Genomic DNA, 20,904 nt, shown 5'->3' with positions numbered 1-20,904 from the left:
AAAACTTAATGTCAGGCACTTACATTAGCTGTGTGTCCTCTTGCAACCCTAGACACCAGATTACCCTGTGAGTACAGTCAGATGACATCCCTATGTAACCAGCTGGTTTGTTGGCAAGGAATTCTATATTCTGTCCCACTGCAGGTGGAGCGGTAGGATGCTAAGACTGATTAAAGCTAGTCTCTGCATTTGCATAGGATTACTGCTTTAAAGGGCTGTGCCAAGGGGCATGTAGTGACTTCTGCACATGCTCTTCATTTCTCAACTAGACCCATACTTGGAGTCAGAGGCTTGGCTTTGTGGCTTTACCTCTCAGGCTCAGTGTCCTTGCTGTAAAATTGAATAATGACATTTATTAGTCACTATCTTGGCTTTCGTGGAACAGTGCCAAATAGGACCACCCTTGAAGGGCCAAGACAGTGTCTTCCATCCTAACCAATCATGGGGATAGCAAGGACTCACCCCAGGTCAAATGGCTTGAAGCTCACAGTGGTTTTCTACCACAGTACCATGCTTCCGAACATATTAGGAAGAACACTGAACAGAAGGCAGAAAAAAAATTGTATATATGGTACTTTTTGCTTTTCCAAAGCACCTTCATTTCTGTTTCCTCTGCTTCGCTTATCAAGGAAAGTATTATTGTAATTCTTGTCTTACTAAATGCAAAGGGAAGTGAGCACTCATGTAAGGTTACACAACTAGTGAATGCATAAAGCAAGACTAGGATAGGTGGAGTCCAGAATTCTTAGCTGGTATATTGGACTATTGCTGCATCCCAAGATTTGAGCCTTCTGAAAACTTAAGGGAAACTTTATGATGCATAGAAAGGATACTGGCATAATTATTACCAGGAAGACTACATGGTCTTAGGTTATGGGACCAAGTGCCTTTGAGGGACCAATTGCTTTTATCACAGGGGTAATAAATGCTCCTCAGAGGGATCTGGTATTCCTAGAGCAGTCTTCAAGAGCTAGTCAACCTCTAGTGTAGAAATACGTGAGAATGGACCAACTGAAACTCTACAGACTCTCTCTTTCCTCTTTCAGAATCGTCCCCAGGTGTGACAGAAGTGACCATCATAGAAAAGGCGCCTGCTGAACGTCATATGATTTCTTCATGGGAACAAGTAAGTGTTGCCCTATTGAATCCTCACCTCCCAGCAAAGGGAGGTCAACTCAAATGCCCCTGAGAAAGAAAGATTGGACAGGAAACCTATTCTTATCTCAGGCCACAGCCACCTTCAAGGTAGGGTTCACCTTTCTCTCTGTTCCTGTTCAGGCCGTTTAACACTCCCTTCCATTCCATGCCATCTCCCCAACACAGAGCAGCTCCTCTGAGCCTGTCGTATGGAGGCAATGGAACGTTTGAAGTTGTATATACAACAAAGCTGAAATCCAGCAAGGAAAGGAAGAATTAAGTATTAATAAGTGTGTGGGGCAGAACGTGGTTAAATGTTGCAGAGAAGTATCAATACTAACCAGATTAAAAGTGAATGCTTTCCAACCCTCCTCTGAACTTCCATTCATTCATTTATTCAATAAACGTTTTAGGCCCCTAAAATGGGCCAGGTATTGTGCTTGAGGTTGAGTCCTGGAGAGTCAGTGATAATCAAAAAAGAGCACAGTGTCTTACCTCTTGATCTTACTGTCTAAGGCATAGTATAAGTCATTCCAAATATAATTACAAAGCAGATCAAGTTCTGTGAAAGAGAGGTAAAGGGAGCATTGTCAGGAGGCCTGACCTAGTCTGGAGGTTGAGAAACGTTTTTCCCAAAGAAGTTTTGAGAAGTTGTTAACCAGATAGGTGAGATCTGGGAATAAGGGGCTTTTAGCCTGTGTGAAGGCTTCAAGATAGGAAGGATTACATTTTTCGAGAGTATAAGGAAGGTCCATGTGGCTAGAGCACAGGAGAGCAAGGGAGAGAGGTTGACAAGGACCAGGACATGCAGGGCTTCGTAGATCATCAGGATTTCGTTCTTTATCTTGGGAGAAAAGGGGAGCCCCTGAAATGTTTTAAGTAGAGAAGTCAGATTTCTGCCCATGAATGGAAAGTGGTCCATGGACTCCTTGAAATATGTGTTAATTTATGAAGTATGTACATTTTTCTGTGGAAAGATCTTTAGATTCTGAAAGGGGCTTGTAACCCCATAAACCTTAAGAACATGTTTTTGTATGATTTTTTTTTTTTACATTCAAACTAGAGGCAATATACTATGTGCCGTTTTGTCATTTAAGCAATGGAGAGCAGAAGTTTTGGTCTGAAATTCACCCGCCCCACTTCTTCACCCGAGGGTTAACTGAAGAGCACATTTCCACAGGAGCAAGCTAGGCAGGGCCCCTCTGACTCGTGCCTGCTCCCAGAAGTACCTGTACCAGAGGAGCAGGAGGGCCCCAAGGAGCTGGTAAGTCCCTTCTCTAGGGGACTGACCCTTGAGAACTGTGTCCTTGGAGACGGCCCAGCCAGAGCACAGCCATCATGTGGTAAACCTGCTGTCTACAGATGCATCTATATAGCCAGATAATATTTTTTCCTTCCAAGAAGAGGCCCACTGCCTCTGCCCTGGGAAACCCACTGAGATAAGATAATGGTAAGGCTAGAGGCACTGATGTGAGGAAAACAGCCTAGAGTAGGAGTCTTGTGCCAGCTCAGGCCCTTGGCTAAATATCATAACTTCTCTGTGTCCCCTGTTCATCATCCATAAAATAAATGGTTTGACATTAGTGTTATTTTTTTTTTAATTTTATTGAAGTATAGTTGATTTACAATGTTGTGTTCATTTCTGCTGTTCAGCAAAGTGACTCAGTTATACATATATATTCTTTTTCATATTCTTTTCCATTATGGTTTATAACAGGATATTGAGAATGGTTCCCTGTGCTGTACAGTAGGACCTTGTTGTTTATCCATCCTAGATACACTAGTTTGCATCTGCTAATCCCAAACTCCCAGTTCTTCTCTCCCCCCTTGCCTCCCCCGTTGGCAATCTGTTCTCTATGTCTGTGAGGCTGTTTCTGTTTCATAGATATGTTCATTTGTGTCGTATTTTAGATTCCACATATAAGTGATACCATATGATATTTGTCTTTCTTTTTCTGACTGATATGATAATCTCTAGGTCCATCCACATTGCTGCAAATGGCATTATTTCATTATTTGTGGCCAAGTAATATTCCATTGTGTGTATGTATGTGTGTGTGTGTCTCTCTCTCTATATATATACATATAGACACACATACACACCACATCTTCTTTATCCATTCATCTGTCAATGGACATTTAGGTTGTTTCCATGTCTTGGCTATTGTAGATAGTGCTGCTATAAACATAGGGGTGCATGTAGTTTTTGAATTATATTTTTGTCTGCGTATATGCCCAGGAGTGGGATTGCTAGATCATATGGCAACTCAATTTTTAATTTTTTGAGGACTCTCCATACTGTTTTCCATAATGGCTGCACCAATTTACATTCCCACCAGCAGTGTAAGAGGGTTCTCTTTTCTCCACCCCCATCTCCAACATTTATTATTTGTAGACTTTTTTTTTTAATTTTTGGCTGCATTGGGTCTTTGTCGCTGCGCGCTGGCTTTCTCTAGTTGCGGCAAGTGAGGGCTACACTTCATTGTGGTGCGCAGGCTTCTCATTGCGGTGGTTTGTCTTGTTGTGCAGCACGGGCTCTAGGCGCGTGGGCTTCAGTAGTTGTGGCACGCAGGCTCAGTAGTTGTGGCTCACGGGCTCTAGAGCACAGGCTCAGTAGTTGTGGTGCACGGGCTTAGTTGCTCCGCGGCATGTGGGATCTTCCCAGAACAGGGCTTGAACCCCTGTCCCCTGCCTTGGCAGGCGGATTCTTAAGCACTGTGCCACCAGGGAAGCCCTGGAGACTTTTTGATAATGGCCATTCTAACTAGTGTGAGGTGGTACCTCATTGTAGTTTTGATTTGCATTTCTCTAATAATTAGTGATGTTGAGCAGCTTTTCATGTGCCTCTTGGCCATCTGTAGGTCTTCTTTGGAGAAATGTCAATTTAGGTGTTCTGGCCGTTTTTCGATTGGGTTGTTTGTTTTTTTGTTATTGAGTTGTATGAGCTGTTTGTATATTTTGGAAATAAAGGCCTGTCAGTCACATCATTTACAAATATTTTCTCCCAGTCCGTAGGTTGCCTTTTCATTCTGTTTATGGTTTCCTTTGCTGTGCAAAAGCTTGTAAGTTTGATTAGGTTCCATTTATTTATTTTTGCTTTTATTTCTATTGTTTTGGGAGACTGACCTGAGAAAACATTGGTGGATTTATGTCAGAGAATGTTTTGCCTATATTCTCTTCTAGGAGTTTTGTGGTGTCATGTCTTATAAAGTCTTTAAGCCATTTTGAGTTTATTTTTATGTATGGTGTGAGGGTATGTTCTAAAATCATTGATTTACATGTGGCTGGCTGTCCCACTTTTCCAATACCACTTGCTGAAGAGACTGTCTTTACCCCATTATATATTCTTGCCTCTTTTGTTGAAGATTGTCTGTAGGTGTGTGGGTTTATCTCTGGGCTCTCTATTCTGTTCCATTGATCCATATGTCTGTTTTTGTGCCAGTCCTATGCTGTTTTGATTGCTATAGCTTTGTAGTATTGTCTGAAGTCTGGGAGGGTTATGCCTCCTGCTTTGTTCTTTTTCCTTAGGATTGCTTTGGCAATTCTGGGTCTTTTATGGTTCCATATAAATTTTAGGATGATTTGTTCCAGTTCTGTGAAAAATGTCATGGGTAATTTGATGGAGATCACATTGAATCTGTAGATTGCTTTGGGTGGTATGGCCATTTTAACAATATTAATTCTTCTAATCCAAGAGCATGGGATATCTTTCCATTTCTTTGAATCATCTTCAGTTTCCTTTACTAGTGTTTTGTAGTTCTCAGCATATAAGTTTTTCACCTCCTTGGTGAGGTTTATTCCTATTTTTTTTTTTTGGATGTGATTTTAAAACGGACTGTTTACATTCCCTTTCTGATATTTCATTGTTAGTGTAAAGAAATGCAACTGATTCCTGTATGTTAATCTACCTCTTCCCTACCAATTTGAATACCTTTTATTTCTTTTTCTTGTCTGATTGCTGTGGCTAGGACTTCCAATACTATGTTGAAGAGAAGTGGTGAGAGTGAGCATCCTTGTCTTGTTCCAGAATTTAGCAGGAAAGCTTTCGACTTTTCACCATTGAGTATTATATCGGCTGTGGGTTTGTCGTAAATAGCTTTTACAGTAAGTCCCCTACATATGAACAAGTTCCATTCCAAGAGCGAGTTTGTAAGTCCAATTTGTTCATAAGTTCAACAAAGTTAGCCTAGGTACCCAACTAACACAATCAGCTATATGGTACTGTACTATAATAGGTTTATAATACTTTTCACACAAATAATACATACATAAAAAACAAACAAACACAAAAAATAAAGAAAACATTTTAAATCTTACAGTACCTTGAAAAGTAATGTAGTACAGTACAACAGCTGGCATACGGGGCTGGCATCAAGTGAACAGGCAAGAAGAGTTACTGACTGGAGGAGGAAGAGGAGGTGGGAGATGTTAGAGCTGAAGGATCATCAGCAATAGGAGACAAGGGCAAGCTGCAATTTCACTCATACCTGATGTTGATGGCACAGGTTCTGGCTTTTTGCTGGATTCAATTCTATCCACCTTCTTGAAAAAATGATCCAGTGATGTCTGGATAGTACCTCTTTTTTTCTCGTCATAGATGGCCCAGTAGCACTGGATTGCATTCTGAATGGCTCCTGCAGCCTTTGTGTACCATCCTATGTTCAGGTCCTGTGCCTCAAAAACTAACGGTGCCTCCTCAAATAGAATAATTTATGTGATTGGACATGCAAATGCATGTTTGCATCTTTGAAAGTTCGCAACTTGAAGGTTCGTATGTCGGGGACTTACTGTATTATGTTGAAATATGTTCTCTCTGTACCCACTTTTGTAAGAGCTTTTATCCTAAATCGATGTTGAATTTTATCAAATGCTTTTTCTTCATCTATTGAGATGATCATGTGGTTTTTGTCTTTTGTTATGTGGTGTATCATGTCATTCAACACACGCAAATCACATTGATTGGTTTGTGTTTGCTGGAACCATCCTTGCGACCCTGGGATGAATCCAACTTGGTTGTGGTATATGATCTTTTTTATGTGTTGTTGGATTGGGTTTGCTAATATTTTGTTGATAATTTTTGCATCTATATTCATCAAAGATATTGGCCCGTAATTTTCTCTTTTTGTAGTGTCTTTGTCTGGTTTTGACATCAGGGTCGTGGTGACTTCCTAGAATGTCTTCAGGAGTGTTCCTGCCTATTCAGTCTTTTGGAAGAGTTTGAGAAGGATCAGTATAAGTTCTTCCTTGTATGTTTGGTAGAATTTGCCTGTGAAGCCATCTAGCCCTGGACTTTTGTAGGGAGGTGTTTTTTTTTTTAATTACAGATTCTGTTTCACTTCTAATCATCAGTCTGTTCAAGTTATCTGTTTCTTCTTGATTCAGTTTTGGTGGGCTGGGTGTTTCTAGACAGTTGTCCGTTTCTTCTAAGTTGTCGAATTTGTTGATGTATAATTGTTCATATAATTGATATATTAATTGTTCACTTGTAGTTTTTTGTATTTCTGAGGTGTCAGTTGTGATTTTTGCTCTTTCATTTCTTATTTTGTTTATTTGAGTCTTCTCTCTTTTCTTCTTGGTGAGCCTGGCCAGAGATTTGTCAATTTTGTTTGCCCTTTCGGAGAACCAGCTCTTGGATTTTATTGAGTTTTTTTTCTATTGTTTTTTAATCTCTATTTATTTCCTCTCTGAACTTTATTAGCTCCTTCCTTCTGCTGACTTTAGGTTTTGTTTTGTTCCTCTTTTTCTAATTCTTTTAGATGTTGGGTTAGGTTGTTTATTTGAGACTTTTCTTCTTTCTTAAAGGCCTGTGTTGCTATGAAATTCACTCTAAGAACTGCTTTTGCTGCATCCCATAGATTTTGTATAGTTGTGTTTTCATTGTCATTTGCCTCAAGGTATTTTTTAATTTCTTCTTTAAATTAATCATTGACCCATTGGTTTTTAAAAAGCATGTTGTTTAGTCTCCATGTAATTGGGTTTTTTTTGGTCATTTCTTTTTCTGTATTGATTTCTAGTTTCATGCTGTCGTGGTCAGAAAAGATGCTTGAAATAGTTTTTATACTCTTAAATTTGTTGAGGCTTGTTTTGTGTCCTAGTGTGTGGTCAATCCTAGAGAATGTTCCTTGTGCACTTGAAAAGAATGTGTATTCTGCTTTTTTTGGATGTAATGTCCTGAAAAAATCAATTAAGTCTAACTATGCTATTGTATCATTTAAGATGTCTGTTGCCTTGTTGATTTTCTGTCTCAAAGATCTTTCCATTGATGTGAGTGTATTCCTATCAATTTCTCGCTTTATGTCTGTTAGTAATTTTTTATGTATTTGGGTGCTCCTATATTGGGTGTATATATGTTGATGAGTATAATATCCTCTCCTTGTATTGATCCTTTTATAATTATATACTGTCCTTCTTTATCTTTCCTTATAGCCTTTGTTCTAAAGTCTATTTTGTCTGATGACAAAATGATGAGTAGTGCAACCCCACTTTCTTGTCATTTCTGTTTGCATGAAATATCTTTTTCCACCCCCTCACTTCAATTTTTGTGTGTCCTTTTCCCTAAAGTGGGTCTCTTGTAGGCAGAATAATGTAGGCTCTTGTTTTTTTAATCCAATATACCACTCTGTGTCTTTTGACTGGAGCATTTAGTCCATTGACATTTAAGGTAATTATTGATAGATACGTATTTATTGCCATTTTAAATTTTATTTTCCCGTTGCTTTTATATTTCTTCTTTGTCCCTGTCTTTTTGTTTTGCCTTTTTTGTGTGGTTTCATGAATTTCTTTTGTATTATACTCATGTTCTCTTTTTTTTGTTTTTTTTTAATCCATTGCATGTTTTTGCTTTGTGATTACCCTGTTTTCAAGTATGTTAACCTCTTCCTATATCTACTTGCCTTATTTTTTTAAATCTATTTTAATTAATTATTTATTCATTTATTTTGGCTGTATTGGGTCTTCGTTGCTTCACATGGGCTTTCTCTAGTTGTGGCGGGGGGGGACTCTTCATTGATGTGTGCAGGCTTCTCACTGCGGTGGTTTCTTTTGTTGTGGAGCACGGGCTCCAGGCACGCGGGCTCAGTAGTTGTGGCTCACAGGCTCAGTAGTTGTAGCAGGCGAGCTTAGTTGCTCTATGGTATGTGGGATCTTCCCAGACCAGGGATCAAAACCATGTCCCCTGCATTGGCAGGCAAATTCTTAACTACTGCACCACCAGGGAAGTCCCTCTACCTGCCTTAGACTGGTAGTCATATAGGCTCAAACACATTCTAGGAAAAAAAAAAATCTACATTTTATTACTCTTCTCCCCCACATTTTATGATTTTGATCCTCTTTTACATCTTCATTTTCATTCTTTTGCTGTTCATTGTGGTAATCATCACTTTCACAGAAGTTTTTTGATTTTTTGTTTTAATCAGTGTACTGGGTTATTTAAGTGATTTACTCTTTCCTGTAGATCCTTACTTCTTTTTATTTAGAGAAGACCTTTCAATATTTCGTTCAGGGTAGGTTTAGCATTGCCGTATTCTTTTACTTTTGCTTGTCTTTATCTCTCCTTCTATTCTAAATGATAATTTGGCTGGGTATAGCATCCTAGGTTGCAGTTTTTTCCTATTCAGGACTTTGAATATATCTTGCCACTCCCTTCTGGCCTGCAATCTTTCTGTAGAGAAATCAGCTGATAGCCTTATGGGGGTTCCCTTGCAATTAACTTTTTGTTTTCCTCTTGCTGCCTTTAGAATCCTCTCTTTTTTTTTTTTTTTTTTTTTTTTTTTTTTTTGCGGTACGCGGGCCTCTCACTGTTGTGGCCTCTCCCGTTGCAGAGCACAGGCTCCGGACATGCAGGCTCAGCAGCCATGGCTCATGGGCCCAGCCACTCCGTGGCATGTGGGATCTTCCCGGACCGGGGCACAAACCCATGTCCCCTGCATCGGCAGGCAGGCTCTCAACCACTGCGCCACCAGGGAAGCCCCTCTATCTTTAACTTTTGTCATCTTTATTATAATATGTCTGGGTGTAGGTCTGTTTGCATTTACCTTGTGTGGGACAGTCTGTGCTTCCTTTACCTGGATATCTGTTTCCTTCTTTAGGCTTGGGAAGTTTTCAGCCATAATTCTTCAAATACATTTTCAATCCCCTTTTCTCTTTCTTCTCCTCTGGGATCCCTATTATTTGTAGATTGGCATGCTTTATATTATCCCATAGGTGTCTTATACTGCTTTCATTTTTTTTCATTTAGTTTTCTGTCTGCTGTTCTAATTGGGTGATTTCCATTATTCTATCTTCCAAATCACTTATTCATTCTTCCACACTATTCATTCTGCTATTCATTACCTTTATCTCAGCTTTCATCTCGGCGAGTGAATTTTCTAATTTTTCTTGGCCCCTCCTTATAGTTTCTACAGTAGTTCCTTTTTATAGTAATCTGCATTTCTATCAATAGTCCTTCTTAATTCCTTCAGTATTTTTATTATCTCCTTTTTGAACTCAGTGTCTATTAGACTGAAGAGGTCTGTTTCATTGTTTGTTCTTTCAGGGGAATTCTCTTGATCTTTTAATTGGGAGTGGTTCTTCTGCTTCATTTTACTTATATTTCTCTTGCTCTATGAGTTTAGGAGACACAATTATCTACTGTGGTCTTGGAGGGCTACTTTTATGTGGGAGTATCCCTGTATAGCCTGTGTGGGCATAATATTTTTTGGTGCAAGGGCTCTTCTTAGTGTGGATGTCTGCCACCTCTTTCCTCAGTATGTGCTGGCCATTATCCCCTTGATAGGAGGAGTGACTGGTGTTACGGTGACCAGAGCCTGCACTGGATATTGAGTGGGGCCTCCTCTTTGCTCTGTGGTTGTCACTGCCCTGTCAGGGGCCGGGTCTGTTCCCTATTCGTTGGAGTAGAAGCCCCCAGATCCATTTATGAGCTGCAGTGTGAGATAGATGGGATTGGAGCCCTCCCACTGGGAGAGGAGACACTAAGTATTCCTCTGCCAGAGCTGTTCACCAGTGAGTGTGCTTTGTTGTATCACCTGTCACCTGTTGTGCGGGCTCACAAAGTACACTGCTGTTGGCACTGCCTTTGGCCTGTCTCAACCTTGGGAATGCCATCTCAACCCTGGGAATCCCGTCTCAACCTTGGTGTCCCTCAGACATTGTTTTCACAAGGCCACCAGTGCAGATCCACCAAAGTCAGGTCCCAGGACCTCATTAGTCACACATTTGGACCCACTGTGGCAGATATGGAGGCAGCTCAGACCCTGGCCCAGCCCAGCACCCCCACGCGCATGCCCACAAAGCCCACAGCTGCTAAGCCAGAGCCATCGCAGCTGTAGGCACACCTGCTGTCTACTCAGATGTCCTGCAGGCACTAAATTTACAAAGCCAGTGGTGGAGGTGTAAATCTGTGGCTCGCACAACCTCAGGGTGAGATTTCAACCCTACTTCCTAAGGTGCGTGGCCCCTGGGGCTCAGCTATTGTTTCAGCCCCACCTCTGTGAGTGGGCAGCCCGCTGGCATATGCTCCCAGTGCCCCCGAGGCAGCAGCTGGGGCATGCTCTCACAGAGCCCGCGGAGGCGGGGCCGGCACATGGAGAAGGTGGCTTTAATGGCAGCCCCGCCCCTTCCTTCATGCACCACTTAACAGCGACGCTTCACTTCTGTGGCAGGCCCAGGCTTTTTCCGCGAACACCCCTGTTCCAGCTATGCCACACTCCACCTCCTTCAGGCTGTCTCCGCGCAGCCAACAACAGTCCTTTCCCCAGGTCTGTTCTCTAAACCCTGAGTTCCAGCACCCAGCCCCGCCCATACCAGCAGACGTGTCCCATGCTGGGGCATACAGGGCAGTGGCGCGGACTGTCTGTGCGAGTCTCTCTCTGTTCTGCCTGCTACAAGCTGGTTGTTGCATTCTCCTATGAGCCTCTGAAGCTCCCCTTCTGTCCCAGCTGATCTCCCCACTGGTGAAGTGGCTTCCCAGCGTGCAGGAACCTTTCCTCTTTATCCGCTCTCCCCGCCGCCCCCCGGCACAGGTCCCATCCTGCTTCCTTTTGTCTTGTCTTTTTTTTCTTTCTTTCGTTCTACCCGGTTACATGGGGATCTTTCATGTCCTTTAAGGGGTTTGAGGTCTTCTGTTAGTGTTCAGTAGGTGTTCTGTGAGAATTGTTCCATTTGTAGATGCATTTTTGATGTATTTGTGGGAGGAGGTGAGTTCCACATCCTACTCTGCCATCTTGATTGGAGCCCTTGACATTAGTGTTATTGAAGGATTCATCCACTTCTAATATTTCGTGATTCTTTGCTGCAAATGCAGAAGAAAAGGTTGAAACTAAAACCTAAATGACTGTATACCTGCTGCAGTCTCCTAAGGTTAGAGAAAAAAAATGCACAACCTCTTTTTATTTTAATAAAAGGCAGTTTCAAACTGCCTGGTTTTGTGCCCTTACATGATTCATGTTCACTGTGCCTGCTACCTGCCTTTTGTAATGATGGTAGTTAGTAAGACGTAATGTCTACACAAAGCTTTTCATCACTATGAAAGCATCTGCCTCTTAATCCACACAGCATCCTGGGGTCAGGAGCGTTCTGTTATTAAACATTTCAGTGACATTTCATAGTTGCAGAGTGCTGTACAATTCTTGATTGGTTAGACTTTTCAGTCCCCAGATAAAAATTCAATTTACTGGTGGTGAAACTATGGCCCAAGAGACCAAACAATTTGGCAGAATATCCCCTCTCTTTTTAGCCTCACTTTTTCTACAGTCTGCAGAGAAGAGAGTGGGTTCTGAACGTTCTTGCAAACGTGTCCCTCACATGCCCCTGCTATGAATTTATTCTAAGCACCCCTGGTGGGAGAGAGCAGCCTACAGCATCCTTTCACTATGGAACCCCTCACATTGTGCTCTCGCTCTGCCCCAGTAGCTCTTCTGTGACAGGTAAGGCCCCTCTCTCCAGTGCCTCACTTCCTCCCTCTGCACCGACAACTGCCCTAGAGGGTCTTCCCCATCTCTTTAAAATTAAAAACAAAAACAAAACTTTCAACCTTACGTCTCCCTCTGGCTGCTTGGCCATTTGTTGCTTTGCACAGCCAAGCATGTAGGAAAATGGTCTAAATCAGGGGTCAGCAAATGATTTCTTTAAAGGACCACATAGTAAATATTTTTGGCTCTGTGGGCTGTACAGTCTGTATCTCAACTACTCATCGGCCATTGTAGCACTAAAAGCAACGATGGATAGTACTAAAATGCATGGGTGTGACAGGGCTCCGATTAAACATTATTTACAAAACCAGGTGGCAGGGCAGAGACCCCTGGTGTAAATTACTGCCCCCTTCCTTCACTTCCCAGTCACTTCACCCTTTTGCATCCTCTGTTTCTCCGCCACCATTCCGTGGACATCGCTGTGTCAAAAATCACCAGGGGCCTCTTCATTGTTAAAGCCATCTTCTCTCTTGACATCTTTCCTGCATTTCTTGCTGTTAACCACCCTCCTATACCTAGCTATCTCCTCCCTTGGATTCTGTAGCTCCACCCTCCCTGATTCTTGCCCTGCCTTCTGACTGTTCCTTCCTAGTTATCTCTGCCTCTACAGATCCACAACACTCCTCTGTTACACATTTGTCTCTGGATCAAGTAGGAATATGTTTGGCTCAAAGAGGTATAATATTAAACTAAGGATAGCTTAAACAAATGGTAGTTAACTGTTCTTACATAGCAAGATCTGAGGTAAGCAGTTGTAAATTGTTCATTGGCCCTGACAGTGTTCAGCCATTATCTCTGTAATTCTTTTGGTCTTTTCCTTTATAGTGGCCAAACGACCACTAAGGCCCCACCTGTCACCTCCAAGCTCAAGGCAGGGAAAAGGTAAGGGATGTTGCCAGCTATACCTGTCACGTTTTAATCGGGAAGTGATAGTTTCCTAGAAACCCCGTCATTGGACTTGGGTTTACATTTTAATGTCCAGCACTAGTTACAGAGGAGGTTCTGAAGACAAGCATTCAACCAGGCACATTACCATCTCAAACAAAATGAGTGTTCTGTCAAGGAGGAAGTAGAGGAAGATGGATTTGAATACGCAACCCATGTGTCTGCCACAGTCTTCTCTGCACCTTGCCTCATTCCTTTCTGTTTCTAGTGCCCAACACAGTATTTATTCCACAACAGACACGAATAAATGTTGAATGAATGAGTGAATTAGGTAAAACACAAAGGGAGGAAAGAGTGTGGAACTTACCCAAGGTCACCCAGCTTCTTTTCCATAAACAGTTCTTAGTTGAGTCCCGAGAGTGAGGCCGCCACAGCCACCATCTCCGGAGCAAGGCGGCCACAGGTGCAAAGGCTTCCCCCACTAATGTCGCCGTCTGTAAGATCCTAAGGACTAGTTACGCCTGGGGGCATTGCTGTTCGGAAGGTTGTCTTGGCTGATACCTGCCTTATATAGAGTTTCACCAAGACATGTGGTGCCCCAGACAGGCCAGTATTTATATTCTTTTTTATCATGCATTTTTAGAGGGAGACTGATGGTTGTGTGGAGAAAGGATTTAGGGAAGAGTATGCTGCCTCTGCTCTGCGTCTTAGGCAACTCAGCTCTGTCCCCAAACTGTTATACCTGCCCCACCAAGACCAAAGGTTCGTTAACCAGGCCTTCCCCCTCTCCTTAGGAAAGAGTTTGAGAATATACTTGAGACTTCTCCTGAGGATCTCACCCCATCCCTCCACAGCCCATTCGGGTTTTCCTCCATTGCATGGGACATCCTCCCTGAGAAGAGTTTCAGTAGATGCAGGTGTCCTCACTCTCTCACGTTTCCAGTTAGATTTTAGTGCTCCTCATTGATGGGCATTCTGGGCAACCCTTCCTCTGCTGTTGTTGCAAATGGACTCATGGAAAGCCTGTCCACTGTGGATAAGCACCTACAGAAACATTAATTTCCATGCTCTGGCCCCTGGCCTCTTTGCCAACCTGATCCTGCACCTCCCCACCAGCCCACTTCCCTGGTGAAGTGGCCTCTGAAAGTGAGGGAACAGTGGGCCACAGGATTCTCAGAAGTACAGCAGGTGAGCAGGAGGCTGTGGACGGCCCTTACCCCTTCCCTCAAGGCTCAGGCAGTGCCCAGGAAGGCTCTCTGGGAATCCAGCTGACGACTCCTAAAACGTCAGAGTGGCTCTACGGTCCAGCTGATGAAGCAGTAACACAGCTTGTGGTGGACTCTTTCTAGCATAGCTTAAAGAAACTATTGTAGATAGCCTCCTCAGGAGGAGGGGAAGAAAATCAAAAGTTGGGAGTTATGTGACAGAATCATCACTGGGGTGCAGGGAGATTGCAATACCATGTTGATGCCACTGTTATTTCAAACACTGGTCAGCAGTGTTCCTCTCCCTTCTTGACTTTCTCCCAGATCCTCTCTCTAATCCTTACACCCCGACTTCCATTTGCTTTCTTCCAGTCTTCTTCCTTCCCCTTCTTTTTCATCCCCTCAAAATAGAGACTGAGCCTGAATCTGGCAAGAGAAGCCCTCTGAAGTGGGCAGATTACTCTCCACAGAAGAGCAGTCTTTTCCCACACTGTGCAGGAGAGAAATTAAAACAGCAGCAACTCTGAGTTACTGGCCAGGGTGTAGGAGCACCTAAAAGTGGTGCCCTGAAAGCCACACTCAGAAGGAAGCCCTACCATGCAGGCTGCCCACCATGCAGGCTACAGCAAGGAGGCCGCACAGCTGGGCCCAGCTGATTTATATGAAAATGACAATGCAGGTTTAATGTTTTTTTATTAACTTGGTTTACTTGACATTTTGCATGTTTATGTTATTATTTGAATTGTATTAAATATTTTATTTCACTGTTTTTTTCTATTTTTATGAATTTCAAATATTTTTTAAATACCAGTATAAAGTATTACCAAAATTTCCTTCTTGAGTGAAATCAATACTGTAATAAATGTTATAGTCACTATTATTGAAACTCTCCAGCCTAACTTAAAGGTGAACAATGGCTACCAGCCCATCTCGGCTTGGATCTCATGGAATCTGGGTTAAGAAAGACTTACAGACAGTAGTTTCCTTGTCTCTACCACTAGATGGCACTAGTGACCAAAAATCTCACATTGGATGCTGGCCTTTGGGGATGACAGAGGGAGCAAGAACTTTGTCAGAACACTGACAGCTATAGGCTTCCTGTGCTAGGGTCCCAGGGATGGGAGAAAGGCATTCCGTGTACACACTTTTTCTCTCGGAAAGCACAGAGAATGTGTCATACTTGGAGGCATTAGGAGAAAGCCCTAAACTGCAAATAACTTAATGAGCAGGAAAATAAATGGTTAGCCCAAGGAGTCAGAGAGTTCTTTATGTTACTCATCTCTGAAATTGAGAACTAGATGGTGAAGAGAGAAAAAACAAAAGAAGATCAGAATGCATATTTTAGTTCTTAGATCAAGAAAATGCAAAACCTGTTTCATTAAAATGACAACTATTTTATATTTAACAATATAAAAACTGCTTACAATTACCTGCAAGCTTGAAGCTTGCTTCTCACATATAGTTCTTGAAGATGCTATTCCCTAAAACCATAATAATTACCCTGATTACCTAATCTCTCTTCCTCCCAGGCTTCCACCTCCTCCCACCTCCAGTGTTTTGTAGACTCAATCTTAGAGATTATTCTTGAACCTGGATTCACAGAGTTTGACACTCAGGGTAACTCAGCTAGTGGCAGAAATGGGAAATAAATTCAGATCGTACTGCTACACTCAACTTCCTCACACATTGGGTACCTGGAATTGACTGACAGTATGACCTAAAGCAAACTTGATGTAAGCAGTGTTCAGTAGCACATCTCAAAAAGGTCCAATAATCAAAAAGTTTGGAAATTGCCCCTCCACCTGTATAAACATAAGACATGATAAGAAGTCAGAAAAGTAATTGGAGAGCTCATCCTTCTGTACTCAGTGGTTTGATTGGCTAGAGAAGACTGGCCAGACATGTGCACAGATGTGAGTTACTTAGAATTTAATGCGTGCTCCTAGTACCTCCTAAAAGGAATCAAAGCTGTTCCTTTGTTCTTTCCACACCAGTTTGGATGATTTGTTGTTCATATGAAATATTTTTTTATATCCTATTGTGCTTCTTTACTTTCTAAGAACTTTCAGAACTGTTAGGTTTATTGCATTAAATGCTCTAGAAGTATTTACTTTTTACCTTTAAGATGTTCTCATTGAGCCAATAATTTGTTTCAGGAAATAATTTATGAGCATGGGTCTGAAATTTACAGAAGTGATTGCTTTGCTCCAGCATCATCAAAATTTTGTGTAGGATCTCCTCTCACACCACGTTCCTCTAGGTCTCCTCCTCTTCTTCCCTTGATCCCCTTTCTCCAGCTAACTCTCCAGAGAGGCATTACCACAGCAGAACACACACCTACTCTGCCTTATCAGGTGAGGCAAAAAAGAGGTCAAACTGGTGGCTCTGCTCTGTCTCTCTAATAGCATTTTTTTGTTGTTTAATTTTTATTGCAATATAATTGACATATAACATTTTATTAGTTTTATGTTACAAAATAATGATTTGATATATATGTGTGTGTACATATATATACACACACACATGTGTTGTGAAATGACAGGTGTAATTAACACCCATCTCAAGAGTTAACAGATTTTTTTTCTTGTGATGAATAACTTTAAAGATTTACTCTCTTAGCAACATTGAAATATACAGTACAGTATTGTAAACTGTCATCACCTTGTTGTACATCACATCCCCAAGACTAGTTTATCTTATAACTGCAAGTGTGTACCTTTTGACCACCTTCACTCATTTCGCTCACCCGCACCCCCCCACCTCTGGCAACCACCAATCTAGTCTCTGTAGTTATGAGTTCAGTTTTCTTTTAGATGCCACATATTAGTGAGGTTATATAGTATTTGTCTTTCTCTGACTTACTTCACTTAGCATAATGCCCTTAAGGTTCATACATGTTGCCACAAATGTCAGGATTTCCTTTTTTATGGATGAATAATATTCTGTTGTGTGTGTGTGTGTGTGTGTGTGTGTGTGTGTGTATACACACACACACACACACACCCCATATTTTATCCATTCATCCATCGATGGACACTTAGCTTGTTTCCACATCTAGGGTACTGTAAATAATGCTGCAGTGAACATAGTGGTGCAGATATCTTTTCAAGATAGTGATTTTATTTCCTTCATATAAATACCTAGGAGTGGAATTGCTGGATCATATAGTAGTTATATTTTTAATTTTTCAGGAACCTCCATACTGTTTTCCATAGTGGCTGCACGAATTTACATTCCACTAGCGAATGCACCCTTTTCTCCACATCCTCACCAACACTTGTTAATTTGTTGTCTCTTTTGATAATAGCCGTTCTAACAGGTGTGCAGTGATATCTCACTGTGGTTTTGATTTGTATTTCCCTGATGATTAATGATGTTGAGCATCTTTTCATTTACCAGTTTCATCTACCAATTTCATACAATTGGCCATTTGTATGACTTCTTTGGAAAAATCTGTCCATTTTTTAATCAGCTTGTTTCATTTTTTTCCTATTGTTGTATGAGTTCTTTATATATTTTGGATATTAACCTCTTATCAGCGAATTTTCACAATCAGTGAAAATTGTGAATATTTTCTCCTCTTATCTAGGTTCTCTTTTCATTTTGTTGATGGTTTACTTTGCTATGCAGAAGGTTTTTAGTTTGATATAGTCCCACTTGTTTACTTTTGCTTTTGTTGCCTTTGTTTTTGGTGTCAAATCCAAAACATTATTGTCAAGACCAATGTCAAGGAGCTTGTACCTATGTTTTCTTCTAGAAATTTTATGATTTCAAGTCTAACATTCAAGTCTTAACTCGATTTTGAGTTGATTTTTGTATATGGTGTAAGATAGTGGTCCAGTTTCATTCTTTGGCATGTGGTTGTCCAGTTTTCCCAACACCATTTATTGAAGAGACTGTTCTTTCCCCATTGTGTATTTTTGACTCCTTTGTCATAAATTCATTGACCATGTATGTGTGGGTTTATTTCTGGGTCTCTGTTCTGTTCTGTTGATCTGTGTGTCTGTTTTTATGCCAATATACTGTTTTGATTACTCTCCCTTCCTACTCCAGTTTGAAATCAAGGAGAGTGATTCCCCCAGCTTTGTTCTTCTTTCTCAAGATTGTTTTGGCTATTTGAGGTCTTTTGTGGTTCCCTACAAATTTTATGATTGTTCTATTTCTGAGAAAAATGCCATTGGAAGTTTGATAGGGATTGTATTGAATCTGTAGTTTGCTTTGGGGAGTATGGACATAACAATATTAATTCTTCCAAAACATGAACATGGAATATCTTTCCATTTATTTGTATTTTCTTCATTTTTTCCCCATCAGTATCCCCATAGCTATTTCTAGCTATTTTGTAATTCTTCTATTTCTTTCTTCTTCTCTTGCTTCCTTTGTGATTTGATGATTTTTGGTAATGCTGTGCTTAGACTCCTTTTTCTTTATCTTTTCTGTGTCTGTTATGGGTTTTTGCTCTGTGATCACCATGAGGATTATATTTAAATGTAACAGTCTATTTTAAGCTGATAACAGCTTGTTTGAATGCATTTTAAAGCTTTACATTTTTACTCTTCCCACCACACATTTTAAAAGGTGTCACAATTTACATTTTTTTATCTTGTGTATCCATTAACAAATTATGGTAGTTATAGTTTTTTTTACTACTAAAATATAGTGTATTTTACTATAGTTACTTTACTCTGTCTTTTAATCTTCATGCTATATCTATAAGTGATTGACCCACCACCATGACAACATTAGATTATTCTGAATTTAACTATACATTTACTTTTGCCAGTGAGATTTATATTTTCATATTTTTTCCTGTTACCAATTAGCACCCTTTTGTTTCACCTTAAGGAACTCCCTTTAACATTTGTTGTAAGGCTGGTCTAGTGGTGATGAGCTCCTTCAACTTTTGCTTATCTGGAAAATTTTATTTCTCCTTAAATTCTGAAGGACAGCTTTTCCAGGTAGAGTATTCCTGGTTGGCAGGTTGTTTTTTTTTTCTTGCAGCACATTGAATATATTGTGCCACCCTCTTCTGGCCTGCCAAGTTTCTACCTAAAAATTTGCTGATAGTCTTATGGGGGTTCCCTTGTACATAACAAGTTGTTTTTCTCTTGCTCCTTTTAAGATTTTCTCCTTTAACTTTTGACAATTTAATTATAATGTCTCTTTGGATTCTTCTTTTTTGGAACTCTGGGATTCCTGGATTTATTTCCAGGTAGTCTGTTTCTTTTCCCAGGTTAGGGAAGTTTTCATCCATTATTTCTTCAAATAAGTTTTCTGCCCCTTTCTCTCTCTCTTCTTCTGACACCCCTATAAATGTGAATATTGATCTGCTTGATGTTGTCCCATAAGTCCTTTAAACTCTATTCACTCTTTCTTATTCTTTTTTCTTTTAGCTGGTCTGATTGAATGAATTCCAATACACTGCTTCTAGTTCCCTGATTCTTTCACGTCATCTAGTCTGCTGTTGAACCCCTTTATTGAATTTTTCAGCTCAGTTATTGTATCCTTCACCTCTGTGGTTTCTGTTTAGTACTTTCTTATATTTTCTTTTTGTTGAAATTCTCACTTTGTTCATGTATTGTTTCCCTGACCTCTGTGAGCATCTTTATGACATTATTTGAGCTCTTTATCAGGTAAAAATTATTTATCTTAATTTCATTAAGGTCTTTTCCTGGGGTTTTATCTAATTCTTTCACTTGGAATATATTCCTCTCTTTCTTCATTTTTTTGACTCTCTATGTTGGTTTCTATGCATTAGATACAATAGCCAGTCTTGAAGGAGTGGCCTCATGTAAGAGATGAACCTTATTATTCAACCCTTCCGTGGCTCTTGGTTGTCTCTCAAACCTTTGTCAATGTCCAGCCTACTTTGTTCTTAGTGGCTCCCAGTAGTTGTGGGTATACCAAGACCTGTCAGTGTCCCAAAGAGAAGGATCTCAGCACCTAGATGCAGGCTGATTGGAAGCTGGACACTCAGGCAGCAACTTTTAAAGTATGCCCGTATACCTCTTTCAGGGGAAGACTGAGAGATGGGCATTCTGTCTGCTCCCTCTGCACTGAGCCCTAGGGGGATAGCAAGTTAAGAACTATTTCTTTGTTTGCTACCATGCAGTTGAGCCCATGAACACAAGCCGTGCTGCTCACCAGAGCCAGATATCAAGGGATGTGTCCTCTGAGCAGCAGCCACAAAAGCTGGAGCACCAGCTGTTTGCACAACCTCCATTCATAGAAACACTGGTGACCCAGGGCAGGGCAAAGGGAGAGCGCAGAGACGGCACCCACTGGCCTCCCCAGTCTCTGGAGAGGATTGCAGTTGGCCCCTAGATGTTGTTAAATTATAAGCCTGACCCTCAGGCTGCAGTTAAGATCTATAAATAGGCCTCTTTCACTTACATACTGGGCATTTCAGTCTGCTGCCTCTGCCCTGTGCCCTGGTGGCATAGCTTAACATCTGCTACTCTGTTTATTAGAGTCCTGTGGGACCCAGGAACATAAGCCTTGTTGGCCAGCAGAGCCAGGCAATCAAGAGGTATGTCCCCTGGGCAGTAACTGCAAAAGCTGGGGTGCCAGACGTGTGTATAAGCTCCTTTCCAGGAGATACCTGCTAGTGAGGCAGAAGGAGAGCATGAAGATGGTATGGTGCCCACTAGCCTCCCTGGTCTTTGGAGAGGATTACAGTTGGCATCTAGATGTGTACTAAATTAAAAGCC

At 41.1% G+C, this 20,904-nt stretch overlaps 1 protein-coding gene across 1 annotated transcript in view; it reads left to right on the top strand.

Annotated features, from left to right (window-relative positions):
- The window catches only part of TPGS2 (tubulin polyglutamylase complex subunit 2), a 50,411-nt gene that overhangs the window by 15,400 nt on the left and 14,107 nt on the right, over nt 1-20,904 (top strand). The window contains exon 2 of the mRNA XM_082668329.1: nt 1,047-1,126. Coding sequence (XP_082524455.1) covers nt 1,047-1,126 — 80 coding nt within the window. The remainder of the gene's footprint in view (nt 1-1,046; nt 1,127-20,904) is intronic.

Source organism: Grampus griseus (genome assembly GCF_964374135.1).
Source record: "Grampus griseus genome assembly, chromosome: 12".
In the NCBI taxonomy this organism is placed as follows: domain Eukaryota; kingdom Metazoa; phylum Chordata; class Mammalia; order Artiodactyla; family Delphinidae; genus Grampus; species Grampus griseus.
This window is presented reverse-complemented; position numbering and strand designations above follow the sequence as displayed.